Source organism: Emys orbicularis, chromosome 1, assembly GCF_028017835.1.
Source record: "Emys orbicularis isolate rEmyOrb1 chromosome 1, rEmyOrb1.hap1, whole genome shotgun sequence".
Classification (NCBI taxonomy): Eukaryota; Metazoa; Chordata; order Testudines; family Emydidae; genus Emys; species Emys orbicularis.
In genome coordinates this window covers 204,349,250-204,368,780 of record NC_088683.1, presented here as the reverse complement: position 1 = coordinate 204,368,780, position 19,531 = coordinate 204,349,250, and the positions used below count along the sequence as shown (strand labels likewise).

Below are 19,531 nucleotides of genomic sequence, written 5' to 3'. Positions count from 1 at the left end.
AAGTCAGGGGTTCCCAAACTTGGTTCGCGGCTTGTTCAGGGTAAGCCCCTGGCGGGCCGCAAGACACTTTGTTTGCCTGAGCGTCCGCAGGTACAGACGCTCACAGCTCCCAGGGGCCGTGGTTTGCCGTTTCTGGCCAATGGGAGCTTCAGTAAGCGGCGCAGGCCGGGCCACCACTTCCCACAGCTCCCATTGGCCGGGAACAGTGAACCGCGGCCAATGGGAGCTACGAGCGGCCGTACCTGCGGACGCTCAGGTGAACAAGCCGTGAACCAAGTTTGGGAACCCCTGCTCTAAGTTCACATCTTCACATTCTCTTTGCTCTACAGCTTTCCTGAGAGTTCAAGGCAATAGCCCACTTCTTACTACTGCAGGATATTCAAGAATTTTCTGGTTAATCTTGCTTCAGTAAACTTTATGGGCCAAATGCACCAGTCCTTCCTCAGGAAAAACTCCCATGGATTTCAGTGAGAGTGCCTAAAGATGTACTTAAGGACAGGGGTGAAATTCTGTGCATAAGGCCAGCATATGTCCAATTTAAAGGCTTTAAATGACACTGAAGTGGCGCATAGGCCTCATGGTGATCCCCTGCACAAGGGTGAACTTCAATACAGTTTCTTTGAATCTGGCATATTCAACTTATTTTATTCTCCGAATGATTCTGTAGTTTTTTGATTTCACTGGGATATATATATTATTCTACAGCAATGGGTGTTCCACCCACCATCGCTGAAGTGTTTCTTCATTCTCTTGACAAACACAAGAGAATGAAGAAACACTTCAGCGATGGTGGGTGGAACACCCATTGCTGTAGAATAATTGTTCTGTGTAAGTGGATCAATTTCAATAGCTATGGTTATGATGGATCTTTTTAATAGGTAGGTGGATAAAGAGGCTTTGAGTAAGGGCTCTAAATGCAAAGTGGAAAATATAACCTCTTATTTGGAAAGTATTTCAGGAAAAGGCAATATTTAAAGACATTTAAATATGCATTTAAAATTATGAAACAACAAATATATGCAACTGCAGACTTGATAAACAAATGGCTTAAATTAAAAATTCTCCTTGTATATATTTTAAAAGTTGGTAGAAAAAGTAAGTGTCCACACTGAACCCTGAGTAGTGTCAAAATCTGAAAATTACTTTTCTAACAGAGATTACAAAAAAATAGTCTGAGGTTTCTTTCTTGTTTATCAGGAATGTTTTCAGAATATGATATGCAATATTTGCTTGTTCATGCTTTCTAGAGTTGTTTTTCTAATTGCGCAAACAATTATAAAAATACACCCAAATAGTCTTCAATTCCTTTCAACATTAATCTCCATTATGACTTAAAATGCACATTTTAATCTCTACCACATAACTCCTGCAGTCTTGGAATAGTTTTCCTATATCTCCTTCTCTCATTGACTCTTCAGATCTCATTTGCAAACACATCATACCTCCCTTACCTTTATCTCTTCATTTCTCTCTCTCTCTCTGCTATTAATCATTTATCTGTTTTATCAATTCTGCAAAGCATTTGGGATGCAGCTGCTATGGAAGACACTTTACAAAAAGTTGTGTTCTTTGTGAGGCTAATGCAGAGCCCAATGAATCAATGAGCACCTTTCCAATGGACTTCAGTGAGCTTTGGATCAGGTATTATGTCCCCAAATTTGTAGGATATATTTTCAAACAAACTCATGGAAACACGCATCTTACAATAAATACACTTCTAATTCTATTTGCTGTTGTACTTACTCTGAAAAGGTAAAAATTTAGAAGGGTCCTAAAAACAAACAAACAAAAACCTTCTACTTCTTGTGCAAAACAGTAGTAAACTGAGATTTACAAGTTCTATCACAAGTATATAAAACACTTTACTGAAAAGATCATTGAGCTTTAAAAATTCAGGAAAAAATGACCCTGAATTCCATGTAAAAACTCAAATCTGCCCTCTGCCCACCTTCCCACCCCTCTCCCCCCAAAAAGCACATTTACAGTAAGACATGTTCCACATCAGATTTCCTCTCTCATAGATTCATAGACTATAAGGCCAGAAGGGGCCATCATGATTATCTAGTTTGACCTCCTGCTCATGGCAGGCCACAGAGCCACACCCACCCACTCCTGTAGTAGCCGTTATATTTTAGCAATTCTCAGTGTCACATACAATACAAAACGTATGCACTGGAAATCTTCACTTTTTTTTTTCTGAGATGTACAGCATTACCATGCAGGCAGTAGCTTTGAGTTCCAGGCTCAAGCTCAGAAACTACCTCCAGTTTGCAAAAACATTTATCAACCTTATTAAAGGTAATAGGAAGTAAAATTTAATCAACAAGAAAAGATACAAGGTAAGATAATCACATTGCCGCTCTAAGCAAATGGCTTTACTTAAATAAAAGAAAACTTAAGATCAGAACAAAATTGAAGCTTAAGACCTCACTGCAAAAAATTAAACCTAATACATTGACCAAGATATTACCATATTACATCAGTATTTAACAGATGGGCAGAAAGTTACTCCTACCTGGGATAAACCGAGATGAACAGATGCAGTTTCAGAGATATACATTATTTTGCCATCAGATGCTACCACAAAAACAAATCCATCCAATGTCTGCAATAAAGAAATATTTTGGATAAAAATCTCACAGTTTAATTGATAATTTAGAATAAAGATTTTTAAAGTGTTTCCCCTCCCACGCAGAAAATATATTATTAAAAAGAAATATTTAACCCATACTGTCCCTGTGAAGAATATTACTCAAACACAAATTTGTGAAATCTACTTCATTATCCCCTTACAGAAGTTATGCTGCACTTTAAGTTAACATTCTCCTATTAACTTGGGTTACTTTAGTATTTAGCACAAATCCTGAATTATGTGGTACTTAAGGTATCCAATGCTATACAGGCCATTTTTACGATGTAATGGCAGAATTGAGCAATGTTTTAAATTCCTTCTACTATATTTTTATTTATGCTTTTGTGGACAGAGAATTGTCTTTTTCATAGCTATTTGGAACTTGCCAGGGATGAAAAAGCCCATGACAGCTTCAGAAAGAAACAATCCATAAAGGAAACTTCATCAGACTGAAAGTGAAACATTGTAGACATTCATCACTAACATTGCAACCTGACAATCTTAACTAATGGTAACATTTAATGCAAACTTGGGGCCTGATCCTGATAATCCTTACTCAAATGAGGTCTAACTTGAAAGTAATGATTACTCATGTGAGTAAAGGTTTGAAAGATTTAATTATCCCACAAAGAAAAGATTGACAGGATAGAAATTAAAACTGTACAAAGATGGCCAGGATTTTCAAAAGTAACTAATGATTTTGGTTGCCTCAATTTTGAGGTGCTTTATATTGTATTTTAATAAGGGCTTGATTTTTCAGAAGGCCAGTGCTTAGGAAAATCAGGAGATATCTAAAATCACTAATCATTTTTGAACTTCCTGGCCAAATACCTGTACACATGTAGATCACTGAAAAATAAACATGCATTTTTGGGAGGGGGAAACTAACTCTAAAGTACAGAGATAAAACAACTGCCTTGTCTAATTACTAATTCATATTTTAGGATACTGAACTAGGAGGAATGCAATAAAATCCTGTAAAAGTAGTGCACACAATGTGGCCCTAATAAAAAATATTCCAAATTATTCTCTGGCCTACTAACTATTTTTACAGCATGTAATTGAAACCGGATTACTTTTTAGCTTTACTCTTTTTTATCCCCCTCCAACATAAACAAAACTTTGTAGATGTATTAAAATGGGAAAGAAATCATTGCATCCTTAAATAAAAATTTTACTTTAAACATTATTGTCAACTTTCAATTGCTGTTCCCAATCTTATAGTTAAAGTTGTGTCCATTCTTCCATTAGAATTATTGTTAGGGGTTTCCAACTCAGCTAGAAAAATTGTTGCTTAGAGTTGAAATTTGGCATACAAAATTTCAGCCCAGGTGCTATTTTTAAAAAAGAGTTGACAGTAACTGTGCTGATTTAATACAATTTTTGAGCATTTATAATTTAGAAGTAAAATCCATTTTATGCATCATTTACAGGTAATTAGCACATAATATTACCTAACTGCTTTTGACACTAAACAAAATGTAAAATAACTAAGAGATTAAGTAGCTACTGTACAAGCAAAGGCTTTCATAAAGATTTTTATTATGTACCTACATACAAATTTTCAAGATAGACCAATGGCTCCAAACCAACATCTCAACTAAATTTATTTGAAATAAAATTCAAAGTGCATATTTAATGAGCTAGATGATAACATCTCCAGGAGAGCAATCACCAAATCTTGCCTAAATATATTTATTAGGGCTGTCAAGTTATTAAAAATATTAATCACGATTAATCATGCTGTTAATAATAGAAAACCATTTATTTAAATATTTTTGGGCATTTATTACATTTTCAAATATATCTATTTCAACTACAACACAGAATACAAAGTGTACAGTGCTCACTTTATATTTATTTTTATTACAAATATTTGCACTGTAAAACAAAAGAAATCATATTTTTCAATTCACCTAATACAAGTACTGTAGTGCAATCTCTTTATCGTGAAAGTTGAACTTACAAATGTAGAATTATGTACCAAAAATAACTGCATTCAAAGATAAAACAATGTAAAACTTTAGAGCCTACAAGTCCACTCAGTCCTACTTCTTGTTCAGCCAATCGCTCAGACAAACAAGTTTGTTTACATTTGCAGGAGATAATGCTGCCCGCTTCTTGTTTACAATGTCACCTGCAAGTGAGAACAGGTGATCGTGCGTGTGGCAATGTTGTAGCCGGCGTTGCAAGGTATTTACGTACCAGATATGCTAAACATTCATATGCCCCTTCATGCTTTGGCCACCATTCCAGAGGACATGCTTCCATGCTGATGACAAGTTCTGCATATGGCAGAATGTGGGTAAAACAGAGCAGGAAACATACAATTCTCCCCCAAGGAGTTCATTCACAAATTTAATTAACACATTATTTTTTTAACGAGTATCATCAGCATGGAAGCATGTCCTCTGGAATGGCAGCCAAAGCATGAAGGGGCATACAAATGTTTAGCATATCTGGTATGTAAATACCTTGCAAAGCTGGCTACAAAAGTGCCTGTTCTCACTTTCAGTAGCATTGTAAATAAGAAGCGGGCAGCATTATCTCCTGTAAATGTAAACACACTTGTTTCTCTTAGCAATTGGCTGAACAAGAAGTAGGCTCTGAAGTTTTACATTGTTATGTTTTTGAGTGCAGTTATATAACAAAAAAAATCTACATTTGTAGGTTGTACTTTCACGATAAAGAGATTCCACTACAGTACTTGTATGAGGTGAACTGAAAAATACTATTTCTTTTATCATTTTCACAGTGCAAATATTAGTAATCAATAATAATATAAAGTGAGCACTGTACACTTTGTATTCTGTGTTGTAATTGAAATCAATATATTTGAAAATGTAGAAAAACATCAAAAATATTTAATACATTTCAATTAGTATTCTATTGTTTAGCAGTGCAATTAAAACTGAGATTAATCATGATTAATGTTTTGAGTTAATCGCATGAGTTAACTGCGATTAATCAACAGCCCTAATATTTATTTTATTAAAATCAATAATGTGTTTCAAACCCTATCATGAGAGAGTTTTCTCTTTTTAAACAAAGGAGTACACCAATTTTAAGTTGGCTTTAAATAATAAGGGTGTGGTGAAAAAAAAAATCCACTCCATGTCATTTCAAATCTTATCTGAATCCTTATCTGAATCTACATCTTTTCTAACTGATCCATGCATTTTGCTCTTCCTTTCCTATTACTGGTTATTCACCTCAGCTGCTTTACCTAGCGCACCAAGGCTTTTTGGGTTCAATCTTAAAAACTATTCCAACTGCTCCAAGGGCGTGACTCCATACCCCTTGAAACTAATAAGGGGCTTTTACCATTAATGTCCATGTTCCTATAATTGCAGTTTATAATATAAAAGCTTCAGGTTTTCATTATGTTATTATTCACGTCACTGTATCTTATCTTCAAAACAGTGGGAATGAAAGACAAGTGTGAGATACAAACCACTGCACTAGCAGTTGTCAGCTTCAACTCTAGTCATATGCATTGTATCAATGTTGCCTACTTCTTAGGCTACTCTGATACAAACTGGAAAAACAATAATGAGAATTAATACAATAGCATGGAAAGTAGAGTGACAAACTCTCTGACTGCACCTTTAAAATCTCACAGCTCAACAGATACAAATGCCAGTAGACTACATTTAGGAATGAGGTTTTGAAAGAGTTTTCAATACTCACAGCTCAGAGGCTGAGTTTCTCTTTAGATATAATCACTACCCCAGTGTACACTTAAAAACAGCTATGTGACTAAATACTAAACTTCCTCAATAAAACTGACCATTAAATAATTACAATTTATGATGTCTTTAAAGTGGGGGGAGGGGGAGAAAGAGTCCTTGCTGCATTAAGGTTACAAACAGAAAGCTCCCTTTGGGTACTCCCACCCAACTATTTCTCCCTAAATTCTCTGCTACATGGGGAGCAGAAGAATTCCAGAGCAGATCAACAGGATTCGGAACAACTGTATTTTCAGGTGCTAGGGTAAATAGGAGATCTAAGCCAGATGTTCACCTCCTGCTGCAGGAGCCATGCGCTCTTTTAAAGGTTTTCCCTTCTGAGCAATCTGTGGAGAACTATGATCTCCCATTTACAAAAACACCCTGACTGGATTGTTGATAGTAAATACAATCCACATTGCAATTCACCAGGGGCCGTTTGTAGTACCAAAAGCGATCCCTTAGTGTGTGTGCGGGGTGGGGAGATTTATTTGTAATTGTTGGACCAGGCAAACCGTTCTTATTAATGTAGGCTGTTGGTACTGCTAAAATCAAAGAACGAAAATTAAAATGACTGGCTTCACTCTGAACAGCTGAAAGAAAACCGTGGCTCTAGGTTGTGTGAACAGAATGACCTCGCAAAGTCTTCATGTAACAACTAGGCTGGGAGGGCAATAGGGAGGATTACACAGAGTCACAAAAAATCCCAATGCAGCGTATAAAAATCGAATCAAGCATCTTCTACCTGAAGCAAATGAGATCCCAGCTCTTTAGCCACATTATCCAAGGGCCCTATTCTGCTCGGCTGGCCCCAGGCGTCGCCCAAACCTGGAAAGGAACCGACAAATCAGTTAGAAACTCGGGGATGGGAATGAGCCTCCGGGGCCGCGCGTGTCCCCGGTTCCCTTGGCTGCCCAGGGTGCGGGGCTGACCTGGCCGGGCCGCGGGACACTAACACCAGCGCACGTCTCCCGGCGAGGACGTAAGTGGTCTTTTCGGTAGGCGAATCAGCGCCATGACCTTGGGGTTTAGGCTCGGGGCGAGCGGAGCCTGCGGGGGGCGCGCCCTGGCGGGGCCACGCGTTCCTTCGCCTTCAAATGCCATTTTAGTTCAAATCCCACCAAGTAACCCGACCCGGGCCCGTCCTAGCCAGGGCCCAACTGCGTCTGGTGATGGAAAGTCCCTGCGGTCCCACCGCTGTGAAAGCACAGAGCTGCCGCGCCCTCCATGTCTCCCCACGCGACCCCACTGAGCCTGGGCTGGACCGTGACACGGACCCCAGCGTCTGGGGGGCCGACCCGGCAGCCTTCGCTCAGCCAAAAGCAATGAGGAGGGGCTGCAAGACTGAGCCCCGCGTTACTCTTCTCTGCAAATGCAACTGTTTAGATGATAGATAGATAGATAATGTGCCCAGGCAGACAAGAGCCTGGCTCCTTGTTATATGCACAAGCCCCACATCCGCGCCCTTTCTCTAGAGGGGCTGTAACCGATGGAGCCCCTCAGGGCAGACCCCACCGCCGCCGCTCGGAGAAGCCGAGCAGGAGGCTGAGCGCAGCCGCAGGGGAGTGTCACTGGCGCACATGAAGCTGCCCCAGGCCGCAGCCCGGGCGGTCAGTGTGACTGAGGCGCTTCGCTTGGAGCCGCGTAGCTCCAATGTCGCTTTCCCAGAGGCGCTGGCTGCAGGGCGGGCGATGGATTTAAAGACGGTGGGAAATCGCTGCTTCGGGGCCGAAGCTGCTGAGCGCCTCTTAACCCGCCGTTACCTACGGGGCTTGGTGAGGCTGAGCAAAGGGCCGGGCCGAGAAATCCCGCGGCGCGGCAGGGCCAGCAGCAGCCTCTGCCCGGCCTCGCTGCCCCTAGGGGCCCGGCCAAGCCCCCGGCTTCGGGGCCACACACGGCTCTGCAAAGCGAAGGGCCTAGTTGCGGCTGAAGGCGGAGCCTGCGCTGCCCAGAGGGGCCTGGCCGCCAAGAGCCCCCCGGCGAGGGTCTGTCCCCGGGAGCCGAGGCTCAGCCCTGGCGCCCAGCACGGAGCGTACAAAGCCCTGCGCGCCTTCGCCCGCCAGCTCCTGGCCCAGGCGGACTGGCAGGAGCGCAGCCTCGGGCTGCCCCTCCCGGCCAGCAGCGCTGGGTGCGGGTCGAGCGGACGCTGGACCCCGTGCGGCGGCGCAGCCTGGCTGGCAGAGCGAGGTGTCGCCATGGGCGGGTGCCTGGGTCCGGGTCCCGCTGTGCAAACCCCGCCAGGCGTGGGGGTGGAGTGTCAGGGGAAATGCACGTTCGCTTCAGTGACCTAGCGCTATGGCGGGGGGGCTAAAAGGACTGTGGCACTCTGGGCGTGGCCCCGCTTGGCACCGATGGGAATAACGCCTGTGGGTGTTTCTCCGGCCATTTTACTTATGATGTACCCTGCATGATGCACCCAGTACGACGCATGAACCTTATTCCCCGGCGCGAACAATAACGCGGCCGTCTAGCGAGGCACGGCGGCCAATGGCAGCTTGGGCACTTATCTCCCTCTGCAGCGCTCCCAGCTGGCGGCGCTAGAGAGCAGCTGCAAACGCGCCCCGAGCAGGGGCTGGAGAGGTGGCTGTCCGGCGTCACGCACCCCCTGCGGCCCAGTGACCCCCCATGGCCCCGGCAGACGCTGCACTCAGCCCCAATGCTCCCTGCGGCCTTGCCTGGCCATGCTGCTCTCACAAGCTAAGGTGAATTCACGACGTAGCCTCTCTGTAGCGGCTGGCCCCGCTCCACACACAGCCACTTGCAAGGGACACTCGTGTGTCAGGACTGCTACGGGCTGGGGCCGGGCTACCTCTATTACACTGAAGGAGACACACACAGACCTCAAATCAGATAGTGCTGTTGGGGCCCCTGCTCTCAGCGCGGCCTTCTCTTCTCTCCTCTCCCCTCCTCCGGGTAATTATTTGTCACTGTTTATTGCTAAAGGCTGGGCATGAAACGTCCTGGGTTTTCATTTGCTTTGCTTGACTGGCTGCAGGTGAAGCAGGCAAAGGCCTGGTCCAAACCCCAAGTGAAGGGGAGGCTCAGGACAGACAATGGAGGGAAGGGAGAGGGTGAGAAGGTCAGGATAAATCTAAACAGTTCTTAGGCAGTTGTTGTGCTGGTCTTACTGACCAATATTATCTCATTGTTTCCTTGTGCTACCCCAGCTGTCTGTATCCACCTTATACTTAGATTGTGAGCTCTTTGAAGCAGGGATTGTGTTTTTATTCTGGGTTTGTGCAGCGCCTAGCACAATGGGTCTTGGCCCCTGACTAGGGCTCCTAGAGACCCTACTAATACAAGTTAATACCAGTATTAATAAACAATGGTTCAAGGCATGACTGTGCTTATTCCACTTCCACCACTACCACTGACCTTCTTCTGCTACTCGGGTGCTAAGGAGCCATATCAATAATTCAGTGTATCCGGAGTCAGTCCCAAAGGTATGTCTTCTTTGAACATCCACATTAGCCATCAGAGTTGCCTGAGTGTATGCTTCAGTAAACTGAATGGCAGAAGAATTTTACTTCTACAGGCAATTTGTTTTTGCTTTGGGGTATCTGTCTATATTTTGATGTTTGCCTATATTGTGAAATTGTATTTTTTAATAAATAGAGCTTCCATTTATCTACTGCTATCCTCTATTTCTCTCAGGCACTTTACAGACGTTTACAAATTCCACTGCTACATAAACTATTCCCATCTTTGTCTGCTGAAATGCAGCCTTCTCTTGCGTGGAAAGTGTCTGCTGTATAAAGGAGCACAGAAAGGTGAATTTTCCTTGGCAAAATGATGCTAAATTAAAGCGTTAGTAGTTATCTTGTTGCTACTGCCCTTTTTAATAGTGCAAATGATAAAGTCACCTTGAGCCAATCAAACGAACTCACTCATAACGTTACAGATACATTTTTTTTAAACTACTCTTATGACTAAGCAGTCTCCTGACTAGCTGAAGTACAAAGCAGGTTTGTTCTTTAAGCCAGTCATACAGAGGATTTTCAATAATGGTATATAAACAACTGTCATTCCAATATACCAATGCCTAGCGGTATATTTGATTGTATCATTTGGTATTACAGTTACAGTTTTAGCAATATCATGTCAGTATTTCCACTATTTTTTTCGGAGCCTTCTAGCGCAGACTCGCTATTAACATAAAATCTCTCTCCAGCAGGATTTTTTCTTTTCGAAATTTAAAATCGGTTTAGCCATTTCAAAATTATATCAAATTTGAATACATTTAGTGGATTCCTTGATATTTTCCCTTGTTTTAAAGTCATTTCATCAGTCGATAAAATATTTTCTCAGAATATTATTTTCAAAGGTGGGAATAAAGCGAATACAGTGGGAATAAAGTGGGACCGCTGCACATTAACGGCTCTTCCTAGAGACATGCAGCTGAGTTTGTAGGTGAGTGGTGCACATGGATGCAATAAACTCAAAGGAGCTATTCCTGACTAACCAGTAAACACTGTACACTTCACTCAGTAGGCTGGACCTACCCAAGGAAGCTGCTGGGACAAAGTAAGCATTCTGTAAATGGCTGAAATGCAATGTGTGATTACTTAATAGACCCGAATGGTTCCAAATCACTAGCTTGTAGACTGGTTTTAAAGAGCCGGATGGACTAGAATGGTTTCAAATGAGTCATTTTGAAGGAAGCGTTTAAGATGTATATTGTATATTTACCTGTGAGAAAACTGAGCAGCTGAAGGATTTTTTTTCTGGCAAATATTTAACATTTGAACAACAATCAAGGGGTGCCAAATTGTTCCCCATTCAATTTTAAATGTATGGGATTACCTCTATCAATTAAGGTCAGACATTTATCTAGAGCGAGACAGGTTCACAAAACCAAGAAATTCCAATCCAGACTGAATTCCAGAGTCGGACATTCCTGTGCCACAAACTGAACCCGAAAGTAGTCTATTATCCAGTAGGGGAAGCAAATGGTGAAGCAGACTGTCATAGAGAAAATATCTAGCTTTTTTTGAAAACTACGCTGTGTTGCCCTTGTTCTGGAGGTTTGAGTTCTGACTTGCTTCTCCAAAGTTCCTTTATACAGCCACACAGCCATGTTGGGGACAAGTGGCATCATCTCTTTATAAATGTTAACTAAAGGGCTCTCTTCACTTTCTCGTGATCTTAATCGTGGTTCTCCTGCATTCTTTTCTCATTTTAATCGAGGTGTGCTGGGAATGCAGTGCGATTGAGTGTCCCTCCAGTACCTAGCACATTGGAGCTTCAGTTTTGATTGGGCCTTTGCGCTACTACCCCAAGACAAATATAAGTAACAACTCGTGGTTCTATTTCTCTCCCACGCATTGAAGATTTTCTTTAGCCGGGGCGTCTAGACAACTGTCAGTTCTACGGTGACTGTTTTCGACGGAGAGGCAAAAAATTATATGGCAGGGCATTTGAAAGTGGAGAAACTCCACGGCGTCTGATTCTCATGTTAAAATGCTCCCTCCCTCTTATTACTAAATATGGACACGATTCTCTCCCTTAATCTGACATCTCAAACTTTGTCAAGACATCTTAATATTCACCTCGTGGCATTTCTCAGTCTTCAGAGGAAAAAATGGGTTAAATTGTAACAAAATCTGGAAGCATTTTAGGTAAATAAAAGGTAAAAAAAAACAAAAACCAGTGCCTTTTCTGTTTGGAAATCTGCTAAAAGAATTACTTATCAGTAAAGTAGTATGTAAGTATCAGATTGCCCTGTAATTTGGAGTATTTCCTTTGTGTCTCTACCCTATTGTGCTCCCACTCCCCTTTAGTGCACGATCCTGCGCGTTATTCAATAGCCATAATTCAAAGGAACCTGGGTCAACTACAAACATTGGGATTTCATTGCTCCCTCTCCGGGGGGAATTTAACCGGCTGTGGGGCATCCTCCCCTGGCCTTGCAAACAGCTTATGAAGAAGAGAGGCACGTTGCAATTATACAAAAGGCAGGAGAGCGGCAAACCAGGCAACACCACCCGTCTGCAAGAAACAAAAAAGGAGGTGCCCCCCCGGGTTCCTTTCCCCCTGTATTGGAGACGCTGATGGTGACCCTAATAATTCAGCAGTGAGGTTTCTTATAGTCACAACACAGACACACACATACATATACTCCAACAGAGACCTAACCCGATCCCGCAGTTCTCAAGGGAAAATTTCTCACTGAAGCTATTGTGGCACTTGGGACCCATCCCTGAAGTCAATGATAAATCCCTTTGATTTCTTTGGTGGGCAAGATCGGGCCTAGTCCCACACCGACACTATTCTCACTCTGGAACACGTGAGATAGCTGCAGGTGCCCTGATCAAATCGGGGTGTAGATCGGTACACACGGCTTTGGAGACGTATTTCTCACCTCTGAAAACTAGCGCTGCTAGTCACCGCAACTCGTGGGGCTCTGAAATTTCAGCAATTGTGTCGCCTCCTGTTGAAATACTGTCTGCACACTCACCTTAACTCTACTGGGAGGTTACACTAATGGGGTAGGGGGAAACTATCTTGACTTTCTGGCACATAAATTATCACAGCACTAGACAAAATTAGATCGACAGCGTCCTTCAATAGCTGTCTTAAATTTGTTGTGTTTTGGAGGTGGCTAGAACTTGGCCGATTAAGAGGAAAGGACAGATCTTTGTCTAGGACCAGCAGACTCCTGTTCAGGTTGTGGATCGGAACTCTACGTATATATAACTAATTATTTTAGATCTATTAAAGATGTATTAAGAGATCCACTTGTTTTCTATTTGTATTTTTTAAGTCGCGTATTGGAAATATTAGTGCGGTCGGGGTTAAGATTTCTCGAGAAAAAAATGTTTAAAAACCCAGCCCAAACCGACTGTTCTATTGGAGCCAACAAAATTAGATCACAGACTCAAACCCACGCCAAATCACAAACAAGAGCGAGAGAAAAACCCTCCTGTAATGACAGTATTTAGACGCATTTAGTGTGGCGAGATATTTGAAAGTCTCACTCACAACAAGGGACAAATAGACAAATCACAGTTTATAATTATCATTTGCGGATGATCGTGCCATCCAGATTTATTCTAGGAGGAAACTGAAATGCGTCTTGCCGCTGATGTGAAAAGTCCAGCTGCTAAGAAATGATGGAGGAGATTATTAAAATCCCTGTTTTATTCTAATCTGCTCCCGATTCCCAAATCTTTCTTGCAAGCAGCCCATATACCTGTGACTGATTGCTAGTTATGTATGCCTCCAACATTCCGGTGATCTCTAAATGCCACCGATTTACATTTAGAGCAAGCCTCAAAGGAAGCCCTAATGCCGTCTTTTATTTTAATAAACCCTTTAATACCATCAACTACGATTAGCTGTTATTAAAATAGGCACACACGGCTTTATGAATGGCTCACTCTCAGCATTGTTTGTAGCCTTTAAAGCGAATGTTAAACCTCGCAGATGTACAGAAAAAGACTGAGCTGAAACTGTTGTAATTCAACCTGTGTTATATTCCCGGCTCTATTTTAAATACGGAGGACAAGAAAATATTTATATGCCCTTTAAAGAATTATTAAAACGTCTATTCATAGGAGTAAGGAATAGATCCCAGATTGTACTATTAAGACATGATGCCAAGCACAGAAATAAAAGAAAAATTCACAATATCTCCCAGGCTTTTGTTTTGTTTTTAGGTAGTGGTGGGACTAGTATACGCTACATTTTTGAGTCACTTATTAAGCAGCTCATTCCTTTTGGTTTAATCATTAATAAATGCGCAGTGTTAAAGCTAGTTCTAGAAAATGCGTGGAGTCACAATTTAACCTCAGCGCCATAACCTGGTGGATGGGATCTTTTCAACTCAACAATAGTCCTCACCCCCCCACCCCACCCCCACTCGCCTCCCTCCCCTTCTATTTGTTCATTTGTGGAAAAACATATTGACAGCCAAGCACCAAAAATATCTCATAGTATTTTTTTGTTCTGCAGCAATAAATGGCTTGGCAAAATATCAAAACGCTACAGAGGATGACGCTACAGAGTTTGAGTGTAGGGATATACGCTATGTTTTTGTCGCCTGGATTTTAAATCAGAATGTGAAGGTCAGAGCAAATCCACACGGAAAAAAAATACTATACCGAAGCACGAAATTATACCCCACAAGGCTAGCACTTTGGGAGAACAAAAGAGGTTTAATGTAACTCTCCTTTCACTTCGGTGGGCCTGTTCCGGATCCTCCCGCAAGGAGTTCTGTGGGCCCAGATTAAACTGTGCATCTTCTAAACATACAGTAACTGGTTGGATGGGAAATCTGATTGCCTCAAGTCCCGAAGTCTAGGGGAGCATAGGGATGCCCACAGCCGCGGACACCTTTTAAAATGTATGAAAAGTTGTCTACACTACGTGCCAGTGCGTTTTTAAACCGTTAACTACCAAGGCTTTTAAAACCCCACCCTTTTTCCTGGCCTATTCAGGGCTGGAAGCAAGTTTCATAGCGGGACAATAATTCGGATCAAATGTAGTAGAAATTCGATGGTTTAGCACCTAGGTTGCGACTTCGGACGTCTCTTCCCCTCAGCCCCCCTCCCTCCCCCCAGCCTACCCCAGCTTAAAGAAACAAAACTGGCTCAGTGTTATCACGAAGATAATTCAGTCGTAAAAGTGAATGTTTACACACATTGGAGAGTGGTGGTAGTGCACTTTTCCTCTTGTATTTACAATGTAATTATATATCTCAACATAGGTTATTCTAGATTTGATTCACCTTTTAGAAATTTTGGCACAATAAAAGGAAGCTGGTTTCTAGCCAGGACATATTCCTCTGGGCCAAATTCTGCTCCCATTGATGTGAATAGCAAATTCCCATGGACTTCGATGAGAGGCGGATTTGGCCCTAAAGGTGTCTTGGTTGTCTGTCATGCGCGGATTAAAAAAATCACATCAAGTACAGTTTGCAGCCATGTGCCTTATATTTATGTCTTGGAGACACATGATCGCTGATGGGCACATTGAGTCACTAGACATCTGCAAAACCTTGAAGTAATTTTCTGTTACAAGAGAGTTTAAAATACTGACTGCAGACACATCATCTATTTCTCTCAAAAAACCAAGATCTCAGCAAAATATTGTATAGCAGAAAATATGCACGATGGCTCTTTCGGAGATCAAAAAATGATAGCTCTCCAGGCTCTGTTTCACTTTGGGGCACTGATCCCAGACTGCACTTGTCTGTAACGCTAAATCTAAAAAGTTGTTATTTCTATTCTGCTGACTAAGGCCACTAAATAATGCCATTTGGGAAAATATCAGGGCGAGAGGGAGACGTTCATTATAATTTCCTATAAAAACCAAATTCAGAAACATCAGCTCTTTCCTGAGGAAAGATACCCAACTATGAAGGGAGTTATTGATAGTGAAAGGAATTATGACCCAACCACTTCCCCACAAATTGTCTGGCAGAGAGTAGCTCCCAGCTTGAAACTTTCCAAAGCTGAACCAATTTATTAATGGGCATGGCTGAAATAATGTAGTTATCACTTTCCAACAACTCTCCCCGTATGAGTTTAAAAAATATATTCAGAAACACAGGAGTAAATTATTTACTTCGTCTTTCATATACTGTTCTCAGTGTTCTGGTTTTTCAATATATTTACGCAGTATTTATGGCAAAAGAATACGTTTGTCATATGTATTTTAAAAATTACTCTTAAGCATGTGGGGAGTGCAGAAGCACACAGTCATTTGGTCTGAAGAGAATTTACACATAAGACACTGCCATCCTGGGTATATAAACTCGCGAGGCTTTCATCCTCTGGTTTTTAAGTGTTCTTTGAGCATTGCAATTGTTCGTTGACACAGTTTGTTCAATAGGAGAGTTTTGTCTGGGAAACTTGTAATATAACCCTGTCCAGAGAAGTCTCAACATATGTATTTCTAAATATGTAATTCACTTATTTTGGAGGAAAAACTTGCGATCAAAAATTGGGAACCCCCTCCCGAAATTACTATAAGATATTTCTTAATCGGAACTTTTATAATGACTTAAATTTTCGAAAGTCATTAGAATATACCAAAGCACTGGGATGTTTTATTACTATTATAACTGTAAATTTCTTTATTTTATATGTTTTATAGAACTCTTTCGGTTAAACAGAATTGTTGATTTTATGTAATACTAAGTAATCATTGCTCATAATTATTGACGTAGCTGGTAAAGATTTTCTCGTTTTTAATTTGTAACCCTTTCATAAGCTCCTTAGAAACTAAGATGAATAACAAACTTTTCATTCTGGAATGCTAATTGTTCCTCCCCTCCCCCATCATCTGTCCAGACAGGCCAAACAAATCACAAAGGAAGAGATTTGGTTTTATTTAACCATCTAGAGAATATTAACCAGCATTTAATTTCATTTCTCTCATCCAGTTTAGTGATCACACAACATGACATATTACAAACGGCCCCACACAATGTATGTCAGTTGGCCACTTCCGCTTAGTGAAAGAAACATCTGAAGTGTGTACTTGTTTGGGGGGAAGGGGTTTGTGTGTATGGGATTGGGAAGGGGTTGGTATTTTTTGGATTCAGTGTTTGGTTTAAAAAAGTCCGAGGGGAAAATCTCAAGTTTTATGTGCATTGCTCGCTCTCCCTTTAAAAGACAGGGTCTTTAAGGCTCAGTCAAGCAGACTGGGGTCTGCACACACGCGAGAGCCAAAGGGTCAGATTCGGATCCCTTTATCCAAGTTGAATAGGCCTGCATATCCCATTGAAGCCAATGGCGCTCGCTATGGAGGAAGGCGCTGCTCAGTGGGAGTAGGGGACAATACTGCCTCGCACTCCGATCTTTGCCCAGATCTCTCATTTCGCAGCAGATTTTCAATTGCATTGAAAAAGGCCGCGTCCTACAGTCCCGGCTCAAGCAAAGCCTCCCTTTGCAAAAAAAAAAAAAGTCCTACTGGGGATTTGGTCCGAGTTAAGGTCCTCCCCGGCGCTTGCAGAAGCGGGGCATGATCATTAACAACCAAAGATGAAATCTTGAACCTGTAGCTCGTTTACAAAAGAGGGTTTATTAGTCTACTTACGGATGCGAATTTTATGACACTTTTTTTACAGCTAATTTCGCAGCCAGCCCCGTTCTGTGCGCCGATTCATTCCAATGTTTAAAGGGTTTGGCGTGGGTGCAAACGACGCGGGCGAGGCTAGAAATGCTGAGCTCTGTGCGTTGGATCCCTGCAGGCAGGTGGACTGGGCAGCGTTTAAAGACCATACAGCTCGGTAAATGCTGCGTTTTCAGAAACAAACACCCGCCGGGGACACCCCCGCCCCCCAGGAGAATGAAAACAATTTCCCATGCAATTAGTAACGGGCGGGGGCAGGGGGGAGGCTTCTAGCAGATGTCCGCAGCGCTATGTAACTAATGATATCCTCCTGCTGACAAATGGACTCCAGACTGATGCACCATGCCACGCCGGCCCACCTAACGCAACCCGTTCTATTTATCAGTTCGGGACGCGCTGACATTTCGCTGCTGTTTGTTTGTTTGGGGTTGAGAGCGGAGCCCCGGCTGCTGCATGACCAGTAAGTTGAGGGACAGAGCGAGAAGCAAAATCAAAATAATCTCAGAGAGGGGACGACGCTTTAAAACTGTTAGCACAATGCGTGCGCGCTACAAGTATAGCCGCGCTGCAAGTGAGCAGACAATGTGTGTGGCAGAGCGGAAACTAAGCCCAAGTAATGCCCTATGTGTTCAGTGTTATGTCTAGTTCTTTTGGTACCAATTTTTATACACTCTGGGCCGGTTGGAGATTATGGTTTTTTTTTTTTAAATCACACCTGCAAGTTCATTGATATTAATTATATTATATTTATATTATTCACACGTATTTTAAATAGGGGTTCCTTTCTTGTGGTGTCCGTTTTATTAGAGTTATTCTCAGAAATCTGTGCCACTCTCACGAAGTTTTCTGTCTCTACCTCTTGCAAGTGAGTTGCATGTGAATTTGTGCTCTCCTATTTTCCACATGACCCATCCCCCAAATCTTCAGGCTTTCTCGCTCCAATGGGAGAGAGTGAAGACAAAACACCAACTTGTCCCTAGTGTTATCCAAAGGTATTCTTGGTTCTAGGCCTCGTCAACGACGTGCCTGACCTGCTGGTTGTAGGCTGGATCCCCTCCCCCCATTCTGCTCTAGGTCTGGTCTCTACACTTTGTATTATCGCGTCCTAAATTAGGGAAATAATTTTAAGCAGCTCTAACCGCCCCCACACACAGGGAAAGAAAGAAAACAAAATCACAGAATGTACCACGCACAGATCTTGCTTGGTGTTTAGTCAGCTGCCTGGCCCCATTTCCCCAAGATCTAAGCAGCCTCATTGCCCTGGGTTAGAGAACTCTGCTTCTTTCCTCCTCCCCGTTCTGTCGGACTCAGCGCACCGCAACACGACCTACAAATATTCCCGTTCCAAACTCGGGGTTATTATTTGAGCTTTAAAATAAGCCTGATGAATACGACTAAACTCATGGCGACTGGCCCCCTGCCTGCTTAGCACCTTGGGCACAGGCTACAATTGGAAATACAATTCACAGAGACGGCCTGGGGTGTGCGTGGGGAGGGGTGGCTATTTATAAACAGTCACTGTCTTCAAGGACAGACAGCAACTATTTCAATTACTGTCACGGCTTCAGACCCCCTTGCACCCTCGAAACGCAGATGTTTGTAACTGCTAAGAAACTGCACCCAATATGTGATGTCCCCCCACCGCCGCCCCTGCCTTAGACTCCTGCCTTATGAGAAGCAGCAGGTGCCCCGGAAGCAGCCGAGGGATTTACCTTCTGGGAAGACAGCTCGCATTTTCAGGTAGCTGGTGGTGAGGCGGATGATGGAGGCCTTGTCCAGCTGGGAGGTGATAGCTGAAGGCAGAGGCAGCAACTTGGCCAGTTCGTAGAATTCTCCATTTTCTTTTTCCCTTCTAGTCTTCGCAGCATTCTTGGACTTTTCCTTCATGGCGGCTATTGCACGGCAATGAGGAGGATGGCACTGGCATATTAGACCCGATCCTTCCGGATTGCTGCGAGCATGGACTTTGACTTTATCGTTAATATTATTTTCTTCGTAAAAACAGAACAAAAATCAACACATAAGAAGGGCGAGACGAGAGTGGGAAACCACCTCTGTGCCACAAGCCGCAGCAGGTCAGGAGAATGCAGTT

General features: G+C 42.6%; 1 protein-coding gene across 2 annotated transcripts in view; it reads right to left on the bottom strand.

The window, feature by feature from the left end:
* Window positions 1-19,326, bottom strand: part of SIM2 (SIM bHLH transcription factor 2) — a 69,127-nt gene extending 49,801 nt beyond the window's left edge. For both annotated transcript variants that reach the window (XM_065423446.1, XM_065423445.1), the window contains exons 1-3: window positions 19,152-19,326; window positions 7,106-7,188; window positions 2,516-2,605 (exon numbers count right to left, since the gene is read on the bottom strand). In XM_065423446.1, the coding sequence (XP_065279518.1) occupies window positions 2,516-2,605; window positions 7,106-7,188; window positions 19,152-19,326 (348 nt within the window). The remainder of the gene's footprint in view (window positions 1-2,515; window positions 2,606-7,105; window positions 7,189-19,151) is intronic.
* Window positions 19,327-19,531: the final 205 nt, after the last annotated feature.